The sequence below is a fragment of the Coregonus lavaretus genome (assembly GCF_964263955.1).
Source record: "Coregonus lavaretus genome assembly, chromosome: 9".
NCBI classification, from domain to species: domain Eukaryota; kingdom Metazoa; phylum Chordata; class Actinopteri; order Salmoniformes; family Salmonidae; genus Coregonus; species Coregonus lavaretus.
In genome coordinates, this window is record NC_139996.1 from 14,187,764 (window position 1) to 14,207,663 (window position 19,900).

General features: G+C 42.7%; 1 protein-coding gene across 10 annotated transcripts in view; it reads left to right on the forward strand.

The window, feature by feature from the left end:
• The window catches only part of ppfibp2b (PPFIA binding protein 2b), an 80,044-nt gene that overhangs the window by 8,030 nt on the left and 52,114 nt on the right, over nt 1-19,900 (forward strand). For 4 of the 10 annotated variants that reach the window (XM_084169076.1, XM_084169077.1, XM_084169083.1 and 1 more), the window contains exon 2: nt 8,503-8,604. In XM_084169076.1, coding sequence (XP_084025202.1) covers nt 8,541-8,604 — 64 coding nt within the window. In that variant the 5' untranslated portion in view covers nt 8,503-8,540. Of the gene's footprint in view, nt 1-2,001; nt 2,023-2,942; nt 3,092-4,332; nt 4,369-5,125; nt 5,242-8,502; nt 8,605-19,900 lie in introns of those variants that run through there. The other 6 variants (XM_084169081.1, XM_084169082.1, XM_084169075.1 and 3 more) reach the window with 6 other exon arrangements.

Consider the following 19,900-nt stretch of genomic DNA (forward strand, 5'->3'; position numbering starts at 1 on the left):
CAAAATTTGAGGTTTTTGGTTCCAACCGCCGTGTCTTTGTAGGACGCAGAGTAGGTGAACGGATGATCTCTGCATGTGTGGTTCCCACCGTGAAGCATGGAGGAGGAGGTGTGATGGTGTGGGGGTGCTTTGCTATTGACACTGTCAGTGATTTATTTAGAATTCAAGGCACACTTAACCAGCATGGCTACCACAGCATTCTGCAGCGATACGCCATCCCATCTGGTTTGTGCTTAGTAGGACTATCATTTGTTTTTCAACAGGACAATGACCCAACACACCTCCAGGCTGTGTAAGGGCTATTTGACCAAGAAGGAGAGTGATGGAGTGCTGCATCAGATGACCTGGCCTCCACAATCACCCGACCTCAACCCAATTGAGATGGTTTGGGATGAGTTGGACCTCAGAGTGAAGGAAAAGCAGCCAACAAGTGCTCAGCATATGTGGGAACTCCTTCAAGACTGTTGGAAAAGCATTCCTCATGAAGCTGGTTGAGAGAATGCCAAGAGTGTGCAAAGCTGTCATCAAGGCAAAGGGTGGTACTTTGAAAAATCTCAAATATAAAATATATTTTGATTTGTTTAACACTCTTTTGGTTTATTACATGATTCCATATGTGTTGTTTCATAGTTTTGATGTCTTCACTATTATTCTACAATGTAGAAAATAGTAGAAATAAAGAAAAACACTTAAATTAGTAGGTATGTCCAAACTTTTGACTGGTACTGTATATAAAGTATAATATTGGGATGCAAACTCAAAATTGAATATATTTCAACTCTATATTTGACATGGTAAAGGTGTCTTCTTTTTTTTAAGCCCATAACCGTGTGTGAGGTGAATACTTATGTATTCAATTTTGAGAAACAGTATGTGACCCTGATTTAGCCCACTGTTGTAAAAGGTAACTCAGGTGAAATATGTGCTTAGTGTTACAGGATGATGACAGACACTACCATGTTGTAAGAAATAGGCCTACAGAACCTGGTAAAAGGATTGGAATAATTTTTTTTTTTGAACAAACAAAGTATGATGGATTTGATGAGCCAACTGAGCCAAGAGAGGGAAGGTCATGTTGTGGACAGTCCTTATTGGCTGGAATTTCCAGAGTTGAGTTTCTTCCTGGCCTTTTGTCTGATGTTTGTGACATATTGGAGTGCACCTGCTCGTGGATGACATTTCTCTGCTCCTGCAACCTGCACTCCCTCGCGTTACAGCTGCCAGGTGAGCGGAGCGATGATCGGCCCGGTAAGCTGGCAGAAAGTCAACCGGGTCCGGGTCATCTGTCCTGTCCTAACCCCACTACAGCTACTGATATGACTTCATACTTGTCTTCCATAGAATACCCTCCATACCGATGCAATGATAGACTGTTGAAGTTTGTTTGATTCCTTACCTATACAGTACTATGCATGCATGCACCAACGGTATGAGTTTGAAAGCGAAGTATCTCACTCCAACAATGGCCCCACATTGGATGTGCTGATTTCATCTGTCAGTCCAGTGGTCTGAGCACGTGTTGCCCATTGGTTATGCGACACACTTTGCATAGTGTGACTATAACGTTATCCTGTCATTTGAACTGGGTTTGTTCTGGTTGAGCTGGCTTGTGGGTTAAGATGTTGACACCATGTAACCTTACTCTGTCCTGTGCATCAGGAGTCATGTACTGCAAATACTGTAGGAGTCTGGTCTACCAGCCATTTTGAATGAGCTGCTGTAGATTTTTTGGTGGTTCCAACACGGTTCCAAGGCAGAAGCACAGCACACACAAACTCGTCATCTGTCAATGCTATGTGTTAGGCCCCCTGCCAACACTGTTACAATGAAACCTTGTCTATTATGCAACAGATCACCTTTCTCACGCAGGTGCCCAGTGCCACAGACACGAGTCGAGTCCACTTCTGTTTAGATGGCTACCTCTCAAGCGCCCAGCTGAAATGGAAGGCTGTATGAACAAAAGGCCTGCAGGCAGCTAGACCCCTCCAATGTGTCATCTTGTCAACTAGCACATGAACACATGTAAGTGGCAGAATGAGGCCCTGAAAGGATGTTGGAGCTGTCAGTGGGGCTCTGGCTTTGATGCTTATACTGTATATTAAGCTGTGTTGACATGATGGCTCTGTTGGTCTGCCTACTACTGCTGACATTGGCCTTTGTGCATGTTAGTTTCACTGCCTCAGGGTTAACTACTGTACAGTTCTACATGTCTAAATAATGGTGTGGAAAATGTTGTGCATCCCTTTGGCTTTACTAGCCTCTAGCTACGTGTTGGCAGAAGGTTGGTGAGAGAGATTTGAAGAAAAAAACCGTCTTCAGTTTCAAACACATCAAAAATATGTTTGTTTTTTTTTGTAGAAAAAATTGGATGTTTAGTGTGATCATAAAGTAAATGTCCACTTTATCTGCAGGCAATTGTAAGCAAACCCTGTGATTTAAAATGTTTTCCTGCTTTCCTGAGCTAGTTAAACCTCAAACGTAAAACCTCAAACATGCATGTTTACACTAGTCCACACATTCTCTCCAAGGGCCTCTTACATGTATGGTAATAATAAGGTAGTGCTTATGACTACTGTGTTTTCTTGACTTTTATTTTATAATGTTGGAAGCCTTTATCCGCCACTGAATGGAGCAATGCAGTTGTGAGGCGCTGTGATCTCATGTTTGCTTGACATGCTCTCAGTTATGATTGGGCTTGATTGCTGATATGAGTATGACAGGGCCACGTAACATCCACTGCCAGGGTGATTACATTCGGGCCGCCTGATGTTGACATTTTGGAGAGCTAACGAAGCTTCGCCAGCAAGGGGAGGTGGATGGGCTTAATATAGGGCTGACTAAGTAAAGCAAACCAAACCCAAGGTTACAGCAGGGTTTCCCACGTGTTGAAAACAAATCTGTCAACTGAGGGCTTAGTTATTTGGTTGGTTAGTTATTGGTTGATGAATGTTGTAATCATCAGCCAGACTCCCATAAGTAGAGTTTCTGTAGGGTGCTGTTAGAGAGATTTGATCGTTAAATACTCATGGCTTGGAATAAATCTGCTAAGTGGATGCATGTTTCTGTTGGCGTGCAAAGTTCCATATATCAGGTATTTTCTGCCTTCTTTCAATTTGTGATGTGTGAATTGTTAGCATTTCATAATGTGTGAAGACTTGTTCTAGATTATATATTCACACATTTTAAAGGATGAAGATTACTTAATTTTCTGTAAGCATTAGTTAGCATACAAGGGTATATTTGAGTAAAGGTCAGAGTAGGGAAAATCCCCATCCATATGTCTGTTCATCTCTTCTGCCTTCTTGGTTGAAATTCTTGGGTATTTTCCTGCTCAACCCCTTATATTTGTGTTTGTGACAGCCAGGCCTCTGGAGCTCTCTCTCTCTCTCTCTCTGGGCTTCAGCAGCAGTTTGCTCTGCTAATCCAAACAGGCCAGAGTCAATGAGGGAAAACAGTAAACTCACACACCTCTGTGCTTCACCACACTTCACAAAAGTGCAGTTTCACATGCTCTGGCATTTCTGTTCACATTTCCCACCAGACTAATTGTTCAAAGTAGAAGGACCACTTCTTAGGCCCAGCCATTAGTGTCAGAAGGCCTGAGAGTTTCTCCTACAGATAGAAGTGGAATTTCTGTCTTCCTCTGGTAACTAGTGATAAACACTAGATTTTCAGTCATGTGAATTAATCAGAAAAGTTTCACCCCCAAAACGTTAAAGCCTTGATGACCTCCTTAAACAAACATTCAGGAATTATGTTAAAATGGCAATCAAATGCACTTCCTTTTTGCAGTGTTTTGCCAGTCTTATTTGAACCTTTGAACACTGTGGCCATTTTCCTTACACACAGACAAGCCATCCTCTGGTCTGGTGGATGTGTGACTTTTCTTGTCCCTGTGAAAGAATGGGACACCGCTGATGTCTGTACTGTAACTCTACCCAGCAGCGCTCAGTGTGTCAGTCTTCAGCAGAGCATAAGGACTGCAGGCCGGGATGACCTGGACAAAAACAGGAACTAGATCTTCCTCCCAGTGTTACTACTGTGACTGTCTGGCTCAAACAAAGCTCACCGTTCATTATTCTATGTCCTAACTGCAAGGGACCACAGTTGATATCATATGTTCTGATAAAAAGTATTTGTCATCTACACAACGTCCAGAAATATATTTCCATAGAAATGATCTTTATTACATCAATCTTGATGTGTCAGACTTTTATCAAAGACTCAGACAGAGGTCTTGAGTGGGCACTGAGCCCACCTGCTCATACAAGTATTTGTCTTTTCTCGGTTGGACTTTGCATTGAGGTGGATACTCTCTTGTTAATCATTAGGCCTGTGTTCCATTGACGGCAGTACTGTATGTAGCAGGTAAACAACATTTTAATAAATTAAAAACCCTCCTGACATTTTGATAGTGATAATGATCAAACTTTATTATCACTGTGTTAATACACTTATTAATGACTGTGTTGTCAATCTTACAGGCGTCATATGTTGTTGTTGTTGTAATCTCCCAGAGACTTTTGAATGGCAGCAGTACGTTAGACCTGACATGGTGCTGATAGCGCTGGCTGAGATAGAGCATCTCTCCAGTCCCAAGTGCTCAGCCAGAATCAGCTATTTCCTGGCCAGCATGAAGGAACGTAATAACACTCTAATTACAACAGCATAAAGTCCCTGGCAGGGGACAGAGAGAGGGCCATGAGGATCTGACCAGTATTAAATGCTGCTTCTTTTTATCAAGCTGGGAGCTTAACGATGCTGCTTTTTATAGTGCTTTGATAGGACTGGAGGGAAAATCAACTGGAAATAATCTGGCATTAATTTTTTCAGGATTATAAAGTAAAGGCATGGAAATTGCAAAGCACTGTTTAGAGGTTCAGACCTTCTCCCTTGTAGGAATGTTTAGAATAATTTAGGCCCTTAGAGGAAAGTTCTCTCCCTTTTTAAGCAGGTCCCATGCAGTGCTTATCAAAGTTCTCCAAATGGATGATGTGCAGAAACCAGATACAGAGCTGGATGTCTGTAATGTACTTAGGACACTGTTCGGCATGTGATGTTTTCTGATGTCACTAATCATTTTACTGATATCAGCAGAAGCACTCGGCTGCTTGGTGATTCTCCAAACTGTGGGTGGCTCAGAAATGCACTTATGCATGTCACTGAATGAGCAGCAGGACAGAATAGGGCTGGAATGACCTAGCAGACACAGCGGTTTGGCACTGTACGGACTATACACAGGTGCAGTGGATTTGTATATTTGTTTGTACAGACCAAGAACGTCTTAAGATTTGAGGAAGTTATATAGTGTTACAGTTCACACATTTTTAAAGACAGCGGAAAGGGATGATTCAATCTTCATATCGTATTCTTGTAAATCTTTTTTTTTGTTGCCTAGATTTAATAATTTCAACAGCATAACACGGATATGATTATATTTAGGCTACAGATGTTACTTGACCTCAGAGAAGTTCAATGGGGTTGTGTTTGTTAAGGTAATCTATGATTATCCAAACCAGCTCGGATTCCGTTTGTTTACGGGGTTTGTTGTTTTACCCTTCTGAGTTTTTGGCCACACCACATAAATGCCCCGGCAGCTCAATTTGGCTCAGCATGGAACCTCCAGGTTATGTAGCATTTGATGTGGTCTTTGGAGTAGTGTAAAAGTTCTTTATGTCTTTTCTAGACAGCTACACATTGTTCTAAACCTGCTGTTTTCTGCATTGTCAAAGTTGGCTATTGCTGAGGTGTTGAGTTTTTGACAGAAATGTGCTTTGACGGCACCGAGCTGGATTTCACTCTCTGTCGAGTCGATGGCTTATCCAGTGAGGAGCAGGCCCAGGTGTTTGAATTGAAAATACACCTTGCGGCGGAGAAAGGTGCTGACCCATGGAACATTATTGTGAGAGACTGCTAGACTGCACTGTCAGGGGCAGCAGATGAAATGGGAAGACAGAGGGACAGCCTGAGCACTGCTGGCTAATGTTATCCTCTTCAAACAGGCTCAGCCTACTCCTCTTCTCTGTGGGAAGAATGCCTGTGATAGCTGACTAGTGGCACTGGGGCTAAATTAAATAGAAGGCTTTAGGTGCTGTAAGGTTATTGATGGGTCTGTTTGCTGGGTTATATATTAGTCATATTTGTGACTGCCAAGTACAACCTCAATGCTTTGCACAGCAAGAAATCATTAAGACCTGGCAGAAAATGTAGTTCTTATAACAAACTGCTGTCATGACAGGATGTGTGCAGATGCAGGATCTTAATTTGACCAGTTTCTCACAACTGGAATTTTAAAATGGAAATTACAAACTTTAGAAGCCTTTTTAATTCAACCTCAAATACACTGCATGTTTGCATTTCAGCTGTGCAGGACATTTCCTGCAACAACAGGGTGATCACATTTGTTTTGCTGGCAGTTGTTTTTCTGGGAAACTGTGAGAATAAGGTGTTCTGTTTCTACAGAAACTATGAGTAATAATGAGAAATACAGTGCTATGAAAAAGTATTTGCCCCCTTTCTAATTTTCTCTACTTTTGCATATTTGTGATACTGAATGTTATCAGATCTTCAACCAAAACCTAATATTAGATAAAGGGAACATATGTGAACAAATAACACAACAATTACATATTTATTTCATTTATTTCCTAAACAAAGTTATGCAACACCCAATTCCCCTGTGTGAAAAAGTAATTTCCCCCTTACACTCAATAACTGGTTGTGCCACCTTTAGCTGCAATGACTCCAACCAAATGCTTCCTGTAGTTGTTGATCAGTCTCTCACGTCGCTGTGGAGGAATTTTGGCCCACTCTTCCATGCAGAACTGCTTTAACTCAGTGACGTGTGGGTTTTCAAGCATGAACTGCTCGTTTCAAGTCCTGCCACAACATCTCAATTGGAATTAGGTCTGGACTTTGACCAGGCCATTCCAAAACTTCCAATTTGTTGCTTTTTAGCAATTTTCATGTAGACTTGATTGTGTGTTTTGGATCATTGTCTTGCTGCATGACCCAGCTGCGCTTCAGCTTCAGCTCACAGACGGATGGTCTGACATTCTCTTGTAGAATTCTCTGATACAGAGCAGAATTCATGGTTCCTTCTATTAAGGCAAGTCGTCCAGGTCCTGAGGCAGCAAAGCATCCCCAAACCATACTACCACCACCATGCTTGACCTTTGGTATGATGTTCTTACTGTGAAATGCAGTGTTTGGTTTTCGCCAAGTAGTAGATAGTTTCACTATGATTATGAATATCTGGAAATCATAGGTTTATTACAGATAGCATATCTTATGTTCTAATGTTATCATAATGAAGCTCTAATTTCTTTGCCACTTCACTGTTATTTTGTTACAGTTTGTTCTAATGGACTTGATACACTCCAACAATGGTATCCTAATGCAGGGCAATAGCTCTACCAAGATCGTGTCTTCAAGACATAGCTACATTAGATTGCACAGAAGCAGACATTAGACTATTATTCTCTTTGGCCTGTCCATTAGTGCTCTGCAGTACCCTGATCTCTTCATGGCCTTTATCTGCAGGCTTTAATTAGGTTTGTATGATCCGGCCAGTTATTAGAATACCAGTGTCTGCTGCCCACTGTGCTGCTGTTACACAGAGAAGCTGTCAGTACTACAGAGGCTCTGAATGAATGGAGCCATCACCCTCAGCCGTGTCCAGCTAAATCTGAAAAGCCACATAATGAACACTGTTGACGCCTGGCTCCTTTCAAAGCGCTGCCTGCCTGCCTGTCCGACGTCTACAGTTGCCTTTTGTCACGGAAGCCTAAGCCTGTGTGTCGCCATGTCCTCAACGCATCACAGTCAATGGTCACATCTAATTATTTTTCCAGAGAAGATTACTTGAATAGCTATGTTTCCATTCTGTCATATGATAGATAGTACGGAGTTAGTTGGTGGGAATGAAAGAGTTAAGCAGTCAAAGCTCTGTTCGAGATGCTTTTATTGACTTTGGTCATTGGAACTCATCATAGGTTGATGTGTGAGACATGTATTTTTTGGCACAGCAATCAAATTATCAGTCACGTCTCACTCTGATCCCTTTTGAGCCGTAATGAAAACAGACCTGGGTCCTTGTGAATGCCTCCCAACTCAGCGATGGTTGTGTGGAATGGAGATATACCCCAACCCCACCAACCGTCAGCTCTATCAACAGCTGAAAGAAGGAAGACATTCACAGTGTGTTTAGATCCCGTAACCTGGGGGGTTGGACAGGGGACGTGCTGTTCTCTCTGTTTAAGAGGGTAGATGCTGATGGCTGAAAGGCAGGATGACAGAGGGAGGAGATCCTGCTGGGTGGCTCGGAGGCCTCATTAGAACAGGGGTCCTCCGCTGTACAGTCATCGGGGGGGGGGGGTAATTTGTACCATATGACATTTATTTTCTAACTGATGTTTACTGTACAAAGTGTTCAAAGCTAAATTATATTAGATTTAGAATTCCTCTTTCTTAAAATGAAACAAGGTTTGTATTTCCCTCCAGGACACCAAGCATAGAGGCTGATGCAGTAGTCTGTCGCCATGGCCTCAGATGCAAGTCACATGTTGGAGGCGGCCTTGGAGCAAATGGATGACATCATTGCAGGTAAAAGTGATTCATTGTCTCTTCCTATTACATCTATTCTCCCACAGTTTATTATGCTTTTTTTGATTCACCATTGAAAAGATTTGTGTATTTTCACACAGCACTGAGATCAATTTGGAATACAAAACCAACTTGAGAAACTAGTTCACTTCTTTTGAAAGAAAGGTCCTTGCCTCATTATACCGTCTTTGTACACAGTGATTGGTACTGTATATCAAACTGGTTTAACTGCTGGCATGTGTGTGCTTGAAACACACCGTGTCACTGCCACAGGTAAAAGTTGAGAAACGGAGCAGGCTAAGCAAGGCTACTGTCACGCCCTGGCTCTGGGGACTCTGAAATGTTGAGCCAGGGTGTGGATTTTCTATGTTTAGTTTCTCGGGGTAGCTTCTATGTTGTGTTTTCTATGTTTTGGGTTTTGTTCTAGATCATATAGATCTATGTTGGTCAGGGTGGTTCCCAATCAGAGGCAGCTGTTGCTCGTTGTCTCTGATTGGGAGCCATACTTAGGTAGGCTGTTTTCAGCTATTCTTTGTGGGATCTTGTTCTGATTTGGTTTGTGTTATACCGTAGACGTCACGTTATCGTTTTGATCGTGTGATCATTCTAAATAAATAATATGTTCACCTTCAACGCTGCGCCTTGGTCCGCTTCATCATGTGTCAACGATCGTGACAGAAGATCCCACCTTGACTGGATCAAGCAGCGTGACGAGGAGAGAGGATGGACGTGGGAGGAGATGAGTGCGAGTCTGGCAAGAGGGATGGAGGCCTTGGCCACGGGTAGGAGTGAAGCCCATACATTTTTTAGGGGGGGGCTAACGCCGTGGACGACGGGGCAGCAGGAGGACGCCAGGTTACGGGAGTCACTGGTCACCAGGGGGAAGGAGGTTGTAGAGGCACGGCGAGAGGTACTGGCGTGTGTTGCCAGTCCGGTCCGGCCTGTTCCTGATCCCCACGTAGGGCCAGTGGTGTGTGTTCCCAGTACGGTCCGGCCTGTTCCTGCCACTCGCACCAAGTCAGTGGTGCGTTTCGTCAGCCCGGCGCGGCCCGTACCTGTTCCCCGCACCAAGTCAAGGGTGCGCTTCGACAGCCCGGCTCGGCCTGCTCCTGCTCCCCACACCAAGCCAGTGGTGTGCGTCGTCAGTCCGGCACGGCCCGTGCCTGTTCCCCGCACCAAGTCAGGGGTGCGCTTCGACAGCCCGGCTCGGCCCGCTCCTGCTCCCCACACCAAGCCAGTGGTGTGCGTCGTCAGTCCGGCACGGCCCGTGCCTGTTCCACCGGTGGCTGGTCCGGCACCGGTCAGATGCTTCACGTCGGAGCTAGAGCAATCCGCTCCACCAGTGGTCAGTCCAGCTCCGGCCAGCAGGGCCAGACCGGACCAGGGGTACTGTGGGGGGTTAGAGAGGGAGTGGGGATCATGCCCAGAGCCGGATCCGCCGCCAAGGTGGAGTGCCCACCCGGTCCCTCCCCTGTGGTGTTCTGTTGGCGCGGTCGGAGTCCGCGCCTTTGGGGGGGGGAGTACTGTCACGCCCTGGCTCTGGGGACTCTGAAATGTTGAGCCAGGGTGTGGATTTTCTATGTTTAGTTTCTCGGGGTAGCTTCTATGTTGTGTTTTCTATGTTTTGGGTTTTGTTCTAGATCATATAGATCTATGTTGGTCAGGGTGGTTCCCAATCAGAGGCAGCTGTTGCTCGTTGTCTCTGATTGGGAGCCATACTTAGGTAGGCTGTTTTCAGCTATTCTTTGTGGGATCTTGTTCTGATTAGGTTTGTGTTATACCGTAGACGTCACGTTATCGTTGTTGTTTTGATCGTGTGATCATTCTAAATAAATAATATGTTCACCTTCAACGCTGCGCCTTGGTCCGCTTCATCATGTGTCAACGATCGTGACAGCTACCCTGTAAAGAAATGAGGTCCTGAATAAAACATCAGATCAGCCCTGCCTGTGACACACAGGAGGCTACTGAGGGGATTACGGCTCATAATAATAGCCGGAACGGAGCAAATGGAATGGGATCAAACACATGGAAATCGTGTGTTTGATGTATTTGATACCATTCCACTTTATCTTTTCCAGCCATTTCCACAAGCCCGTCCTTCCTAATTAAGGTGCCACCAACCTCCTGTGCTGTGACAGTTCCATAGACATTAAAACCAGTACATAGTGATAGCGCTGACGTCATCCACGTATTCCTATGGAAAACTCCCCATGGCGCATGAAGACGGAAGTATTTGAATTTGAAGTGGGTCATATTGCTGAATAGGGCTGAATGGTACAAAAAAATTGCTAAGGATCATGGTCGATGTAGTAGTTTTTATCCTGCCTGAGAGAGCCTCCTTCCTCGTAGCCTACTGGCCGGTGATTGGTCTGTGTCAGCATTTGGTCCTGTGTGATGACAAATGTAGTAGTCAGAATAAATCACTATTTAATTAAATATCTCGATTTGTAGCGAACTTGAAAATAATTCACAGTGGGGATCAAACTTGATCATAATAAACTAATTTTAGAGCCCAAAACTTTTGGGCCATTCTGACTATGGTAATTTACGTAGGCTTTCAAGGGCTGACCAGAGCTTTCGGCACCGCTAGGTTGTTACACAGTAGTAGACCAGCAGAGCTCGTGACTTCACGCTCCAGACAGGTCACTGGGGGCCTGGACAGTTCCCCCTGTCATCATCAGACTGTTTACTATAGACTCCATGGACTTGAACTAAGATGGGTTTGTAACACGTTAGACAGAATGCATTTCCATTTCCATTGAACTCCATCTCTTGAACTCTTACTTTTAAGTACAATTCTAAACATCAGATTAGATTAGGTTATTACATTTACTCGTTTTTGTAAATATTGTAATTAATATAACAATTTAGTAAATAGTAGCAAAATGTTATTTTTCCCATTTATACATCATTTCTATAACATGTAGGCTACATTAGCCTACGTTCTGAGGGGTAAGAAAATAGAGTTTATTCTCAAGTCCCCGTGAACAGAATACTAGACACACAGGACTATTTCCTGATCAAGCCGCAGGGTCAGAAAAATCATTAACATGATACACACTGTGATAATGTGATAATATATGCCATTTAGCAGACGCTTTTATCCAAAAAGGGCATTATCATCATTTTCACAATTTCAGAGTTTTATTTCGACCTCATAGTTTGGAAATATCATTTTTTGACTGCACTGCCCTTTTAAGCTATGAGTTTAAACATATTCGGCAACATGAAAGTGGGTCGAAACTATTAAGTAATGAAAGAGAGATTATCCAAAGCGACTCACATTCATGTGTGCATACATTTTCGTATGGGTGGTCCCAGCGGGAATCGAATCCACAGTCGTGGCGTTGCAAGCGCCATGCTCTACCAACTGAGCTGGAGAGGACCATGATATGTTTATACTGTATAATCTTTGATGTTCAGAGACATGGAGGACAGGGCATCTCTTCTCATACTGAAGATACCCAGCAGGCAGAGAGAGCTTTAATTAGATATTTAAAAACATTATTCATAGTGTGGATGGAAATCTCCAGCTAATGCCTTTCATTCCAACAAGCGGAACACACTCTAACCTACAGACAACTGTATGGAAATGCCAAGATTGAATATGATATGTGAGAGAGATAGCATTCAAATGAGGATCCCACATTGGCTTACAGTATGTCAGACCTCCATGTTATTTCTGAGGGCCTTGCTGGAGATCCTCAGGGATAATGACGGAGCATGATTGGATGTTTGGCTTGTTTACAGGTGAAATGAGATCAGTCTGTTCTGTTATGATGTGCTCTCAAAATATGAGTGTGTTTTAATGGTGTTTTCCTCTTTCTTGCATGTACACTATGAGTCCTATTTAGGGGATCTGTGCAGTGTTAGTGTGGTGGAAAGGCACAGTCAAACATGAACAGTGTGTGTGTGTGTGTGTGTGTGTGTGTGTGTGTGTAGTGTGTGTGTGTGTATGTGTGGGCGTGTGCCCACATCCAAGTGTATGTGTGTGTGGCTGTTAAATTAGGGGCAAGACTTTGAAAGGGGTTGGGCTGAGGGTCACATTCCCTGCAGCAAGCTCAACTATAGCCAACATGATTGAACTAATAAAGGTTTCATGTTTAATGCAGTCGGTCAACTAATTAGAGTGTGGGGGATGAAGCTCAACATGCCAGTTTGTGACTAAAGGGATCAACAGGACAACTCAATGCTACAATCAGCCTCTGTGGAGAGTGAAAGGCATGCTACTCTGACAGCCATTGGAATTGACCACGGAGTTTGACTTAGCTTGCTGTATTAGTGATGCGTGGGTTGACTCATAACCCGCAGTCCTCGCAGTTATATTCACGGGGCGGGCGGGTTTAGGGTGGGTTTAGGGTCATGAAATATTGTGTGGATGAAGGGCGGGGGGGTGGCGGGTGGGTTGAATAAAGAGAAAATAATACCTATAAAAGTCCATAAATGTATCATTATTGTGCAATTTATATCTATAGGGTACTTTGAGGTTTTTCTTTAATTATTTTAGACTATCAGGCATTAGTGTGTAAGCCTAAACTTTAGGGCCTAACTGTACACATGCCAAATAGCCTATACGTCAATCGCCAAATGATTTTGGGAACGGGCAGAAAAAGTTAGCGTCATCCACGGAGGCAAAAAGGACAATGAGTTCAATAAGAGAAAAGCTGTGAAAGGAGAGAAAGAGAAGGGAGGGCCAGAACGTTTGGGAAAGATTTGGTGAAGTGGTAAAAGAGTATCATAGCAGTGCCGGCTATGTTATGTGTGATGATTGTGAGGCGTTATACAAATTCGACAGTCACAAGACGGGGACTTCAAATAGGCCTATGGCAGGTCAAGGGAATTGTAGCCTACTGTTCAGCAGTGCCGTTTATTCATGGCTGCCAAGGGAAGCCAGGCTTCCCCAAATAATTTACCAAGAAAGAAATAAGAAAACAGAATATAATTTATCTTTCGTCTCTCTGTATTTCATAATTTTCCTTCAATTCGCAAGAGGCTGAATGTACTGTATCTCACTGGAGAAAGCACCCGAGCAGGCGAAACAGCGCCCCTCTGTCTCTGTATGTGTAGACCATCTATCTGATGCTGTCTGGTCCAAAAGAGTATGACATTGTTGCCGCCCGTAGCATTGAATGCAAGGGAAGCCAGCGAGCATTTGGCCTCCCTAGATAAAAAAGTATAAAATAATAGCCAATCAGCATTGAGTTAAACTGTGAATGGTCCTGGCACACCAAAAAAAAGTGTCAAGGGAAGCCAGATTGGATTTGGCGTCACTCCTAACAAATCGCATTGAGCGCATACATTGACAGAAACAACTTGAATTGTTACATCTCGTTGTTGTCCTCCAGTGGCTAGCTAAAATTGGCCCTTTCCTAAATTAGCCATGGATGGAGATAGGGATTTGGACATGTGGTTTTACTTAATTATCTGTACTGGCCAATGATTATAACGACGATTCTGATCCAACCATTAATTTATATATTGTGCCCCTGGCCTGAGAGTTCAATATGTAGCTAGATGTAGAAGGCTAATGTTAAGTAGCTAACGTTGCCCATGAAAGGAAGTTAGGCTAGCGAGCAAGCATTTTAGCCAGGTAGGCTAAGACAACAAAAAATGTAAACCTGCACTATATGACAGAGTGATAGATCATTTCGTCAACATGAAAGAGAGGAAGATGGCATTGGTGTTTCTCTACAAGTAGGGTGAGTCAACATGTTATATTCTACTTGCACGAACGCACACACACACACACACACACAGAAATCAGAAACATGGACAGCCACATAATATTTAGCTTACGTTGATTGGACTAAATTGTTTTTTTATATATTTTAGTTGTCACTGTATTAGACTAAGCATAGGTGATTTGATGATGCTGAAATGTTGAAGTTGAAGTGGTGCTGGAATAGTGGAGGGAGCTCCTGTTTTCTTTGCGACTTGCGGTAACTCTCCTTGGTTCTAAATCAATAGTTGTTTAGTGGTCTGGAAATGTCGGAAACATTAACTTGCTTGACCATGCTGTAGGTCATGTTACTGGTTGTTACATGCAATATGCAGACAAAGGTTGCTCTCCGGTTTTGTGATGAAACAAAGGTGTGGTTGAATTTATTCTGCCACTGTGTCTTCTTATTGTCTTGGCCTTAGGCCTATATTTCACGGTGGCAAGGCATATGAACTAACAGGTTATAGAGCAAACAATGCAATTATCACAACACATAGGTTGTAAATGGCTTTCTTTTCTGGCTTCCTCAGTAATTTTACCCACGCACCGCTGCTGCTGTTCAGATGGGTTAAATGGAAATGGAAAATCTGGACACTGACAGTAGGTCTATAACCTCTCACATAGCTTTAATATTAACTCCTGCAGAATTAAGCATTTCTTGCAGTAAAATGATACACCAAATGTAGGCTACATTTTGACATGGGAACAGGATCATTTCTATCTTTCAGCATCTTGTGAGAATGTGAATGCTCAGTTACATACCGTCTGTAGTGGTGCTATCTTTATCAGCATCATAAAAGCTGACAGTATTTCAACCACATAAAATAGGCTATGCACCAAGCCGAACTGAAAACTTACCAGAAACATGTTGGGTCATTTTCACAGCTTTCTATTTCCTTACAACTGGTCAACCTGATGCCATGTGGAAATGTTGCACAGAAAATCTTTCCAGTAAATGTTTTGTTGTTGAGTTATTGAATTTAATCCCGGTCCCAAAACATCTTTGCGCCACGAAAGAAGCATAGATGAAATAGAACTTTACCGATGTTAACTAGATTGAAGCATTCATTCTATCGATATGTGACATTATTCTGGTGACAAGGGTTTATTTAGTCTTCTAGGACAGTGTTTTCCAACCCTGGTCCTCGAGTATCCCCAACAGTACACATTTTCATTTTAGCCCTGGACAGGCGCACCTCTTTCAGCTCACTGAGGGCTTGATGATTAGTTGACAAGTTGAATCAGGTTTGCTTGTCCAGCATTACAATAAAAATGTGTACTGTTGGGGGTACTCAAGGACCAGGGTTGGGAAACACTGTTCTAGGGTAACATATAGCCTAATGACAGAAGAGAAACTGCGTGTATCTAATTAAAGATAAGTTGAGTAACAAATAGCTTACAAAAATGTCAGAAATTATAAGGAGAAACATATCTAAATCAGGCAGAAAGAAATCCTGCACCCCCTGTGAAAAAATCATTCCGCTGTCTGTGACTGTAGCCTACAACACATTTTCTATATTAGCGGGTTAGGGTTGGGTGCAAGCCTCCGATTTTCACTTTATCACATATACAGTGGGGAAAAAAAGTATTTAGTCAGCCACCAATTGTGCAAGTTCTCCCACTTCAAAAGATGAGAGAGGCCTGTAATTTTCATCATAGGTACACGTCAACTATGACAGACAAATTGAGAAAAAAAATTCCAGAAAATCACATTGTAGGATTTTTAATGAATTTATTTGCAAATTATGGTGGAAAATAAGTATTTGGTCACCTACAAACAAGCAAGATTTCTGGCTCTCACAGACCTGTAACTTCTTCTTTAAGAGGCTCCTCTGTCCTCCACTCGTTACCTGTATTAATGGCACCTGTTTGAACTTGTTATCAGTATAAAAGACACCTGTCCACAACCTCAAACAGTCACACTCCAAACTCCACTATGGCCAAGACCAAAGAGCTGTCAAAGGACACCAGAAACACAATTGTAGACCTGCACCAGGCTGGGAAGACTGAATCTGCAATAGGTAAGCAGCTTGGTTTGAAGAAATCAACTGTGGGAGCAATTATTAAGAAATGGAAGACATACAAGACCACTGATAATCTCCCTCGATCTGGGGCTCCACGCAAGATCTCACCCCGTGGGGTCAAAATGATCACAAGAACGGTGAGCAAAAATCCCAGAACCACACAGGGGGACCTAGTGAATGACCTGCAGAGAGCTGGGACCAAAGTAACAAAGCCTACCATCAGTAACACACTACGCCGCCAGGGACTCAAATCCTGCAGTGCCAGACGTGTCCCCCTGCTTAAGCCAGTACATGTCCAGGCCCGTCTGAAGTTTGCTAGAGTGCATTTGGATGATCCAGAAGAGGATTGGGAGAATGTCATATGGTCAGATGAAACCAAAATAGAACTTTTTGGTAAAAACTCAACTCGTCGTGTTTGGAGGACAAAGAATGCTGAGTTGCATTCAAAGAACACCATACCTACTGTGAAGCATGGGGGTGGAAACATCATGCTTTGGGGCTGTTTTTCTTCAAAGGGACCAGGACGACTGATCCGTGTAAAGGAAAGAATGAATGGGGCCATGTATCGTGAGAGTGAGTGAAACCCTCCTTCCATCAGCAAGAGCATTGAAGATGAAACGTTCAGCATGACAATGATCCCAAACACACCGCCTGGGCAACGAAGGAGTGGCTTCGTAAGAAGCATTTCAAGGTCCTGGAGTGGTCTAGCCAGTCTCCAGATCTCAACCCCATAAAACATCTTTGGAGGGACTTGAAAGTCTGTGTTGCCCAGCGACAGCCCCAAAACATCACTGCTCTAGAGGAGATCTGCATGGAGGAATGGGCCAAAATACCAGCAACAGTGTGTGAAAACCTTGTGAAGACTTACAGAAAACGTTTGACCTGTGTCATTGCCAACAAAGGGTATATAACAAAGTATTGAGAAACTTTTGTTATTGATCAAATACTTATTTTCCACCATAATTTGCAAATAAATTCATTAAAAATCCTACAATGTGATTTTTTTTTCTCATTTTGTCTGTCATAGTTGACGTGTACCTATGATGAAAATTACAGGCCTCTCTCATCTTTTTAAGTGGGAGAACTTGCACAATTGGTGGCTGACTAAATACTTTTTTTCCCCACTGTAGTTCTCAAATGACTGCCTCGCCTGGTTCACCAACTACTTCTCAGATAGAGTTCAGTGTGTCAAATCGGAGGGCCTGTTGTCTGGACCTATGGCAGTCTCTATGGGGGTGCCACAGGGTTCAATTCTTGGGCCGACACTTTTCTCCGTGTATATCAATGATGTCGCTCTTGCTGCTGGTGACTCTCAGATCCACCTCTACGCAGACGACACCATTTTGTATACATCTGGCCCTTCATTGGACACTGTGTTAACAAACCTCCAAACGAGCTTCAATGCCATACAACACTCCTTCAGTAGCCTCCAACTGCTCTTAAACACTAGTAAAACTAAATGCATGCTTTTCAATCGAACGCTGCTGGCACCCGCCCACCCGACTAGAATCACCACTCTCGACGGGTCTGACCTAGAGTATGTGGACAACTACAAATACCTAGGTGTCTGGTTAGACTGTAAACTCTCCTTCCAGACTCACATAAAGAATCTCCAATCCAAAGTTAAATCTAGAATCGGCTTCCTATTTCGCAACAAAGCCTCCTTCACTCATGCTGCCAAACATGCCCTCGTAAAACTGACTATCCTACCGATCCTTGACTTCGGCGATGTCATTTACAAAATAGCCTCCAACACTCTACTCAGCAAATTGGATGTAGTCTATCACAGTGCCATCCGTTTTGTCTCCAAAGCCCCATACACTACCCACCACTGTGACCTGTACGCTCTTGTTGGCTGGTCCTCACTACATGTTTGTCGCCAAACCCACTGGCTCCAGGCCATCTATAAATCACTGCTAGGCAAATCCCCGCCTTATCTTAGCTCATTGGTCACCATAGCAGCACCCACCCGTAGTCTGCGCTCCAGCAGGTATATCTCACTGGTCATTCCCAAAGCCAACACCTCCTTTGGCCGCCATTCCTTCCAGTTCTCTGCTGCCAATGACTGGAACGAATTGCAAAAATCTCTGAAGCTGGAGACTCTTATCTCCCTCACTAACTTTAAGCATCAGTTGTCAGAGCACCTTACCGATCACTGCACCTGTACACAGCCCATCTGAAATTAGCCCACCCAACTACCTCATCCCTATATTGTTATTTATTTTGCTCTTTTGCACCCCAGTATCTCTATTTGCACATAATCTCTTGCACATCTAGCATTCCAGTGTTAATACTATTGTAATTATTTTGCACTATAGCCTATTTATTGCCTTACCTCCATAACTTGCTACATTTGCACACACTGTATATATATTTTCTGTTGTATTTTTGACTTTATGTTTTTTTACCCCATATGTAACTCTGTGTTGTTTTTATCGCACTGCTTGCTTTATCTTGGCCAGGTCGCAGTTGTAAATGAGAACTTGTTCTCAACTGGCTTACCTGGTTAAATAAAGGTGAAATAAAAATAAAAATAGTCGGGTGGTTGCGGATGGGTTATTAGCAATTGCGGGCAGGGTGCAGGTGAACAAACAGCTGACCCGAGCACCACTATTCTGTATGTAGGGGAATGTCACTGCTAGGGTTGCAAAGGGAGGGTATATTACTGGAAACTTTCTAAGTTTACCATTAAACTACCAGAATTGTTGTATATTTCAAGGATTGTATGTAATCTATCACAAAACATCTAGTGGCCCTTTTGGTTGCTTCAGATTATCACAGGTGTCTGTAATAATCTCTGGCCCTCTGTGTGCCTTTATCACATGTAAAATACTAAATATTATTTAAAAACAAAAATAGAATGACAACAAGGTAAAGCATTATCGTAAATAAAACCATACATTTAGTGAATACCATTGGTGTTTTATATAAGTGTTTTAGCATGAAATATCCGTAATTATTTTTACAAACTTGTATTAATTTTACTATGTCAATATGTATTTGTTGTCAATGTTTTGGCGTCAAACTGGTGGCAGTTGAGAAAAAAGTCAATAGTTGGAAGAGTTACAGAGGTAATTGAAAATAATCCCATTGTTAATTAGATGCTTTTTTCAATAATTAGGCTATTTTCTCTTGAAACATATGGTCTATCTACTAGAAACTCATGGACAATATGGACACAGGTATAATAAATGAATACTATACAGTATATTAAAAAAAGTTATCCAAGTATAAATTACCAAAATTACAATAGATTGCCATAGTTTTTCTGTTAATTACCAAAATTACTGAAGATTCTGGTAACTTTGGTAAATTACCAGTAGCTTTGCAATCCTCGTCACAGCAGTGTTTTATTGTGTAAATCTAAATACATCTGAGATTCATGCCATTGGTCTTTCCCTTTCTGTCAAGCCACCATGACAAGAGATCGGGATCAACAGTCAAGTATGCTTGACTGATCAAGGTGAAAACGAGTTAACCTCAAGGTCTAAATCAGGATCTTCACAAGTTAATCATTGCAATTACCACAATAAGATCTGCTCAATAACAA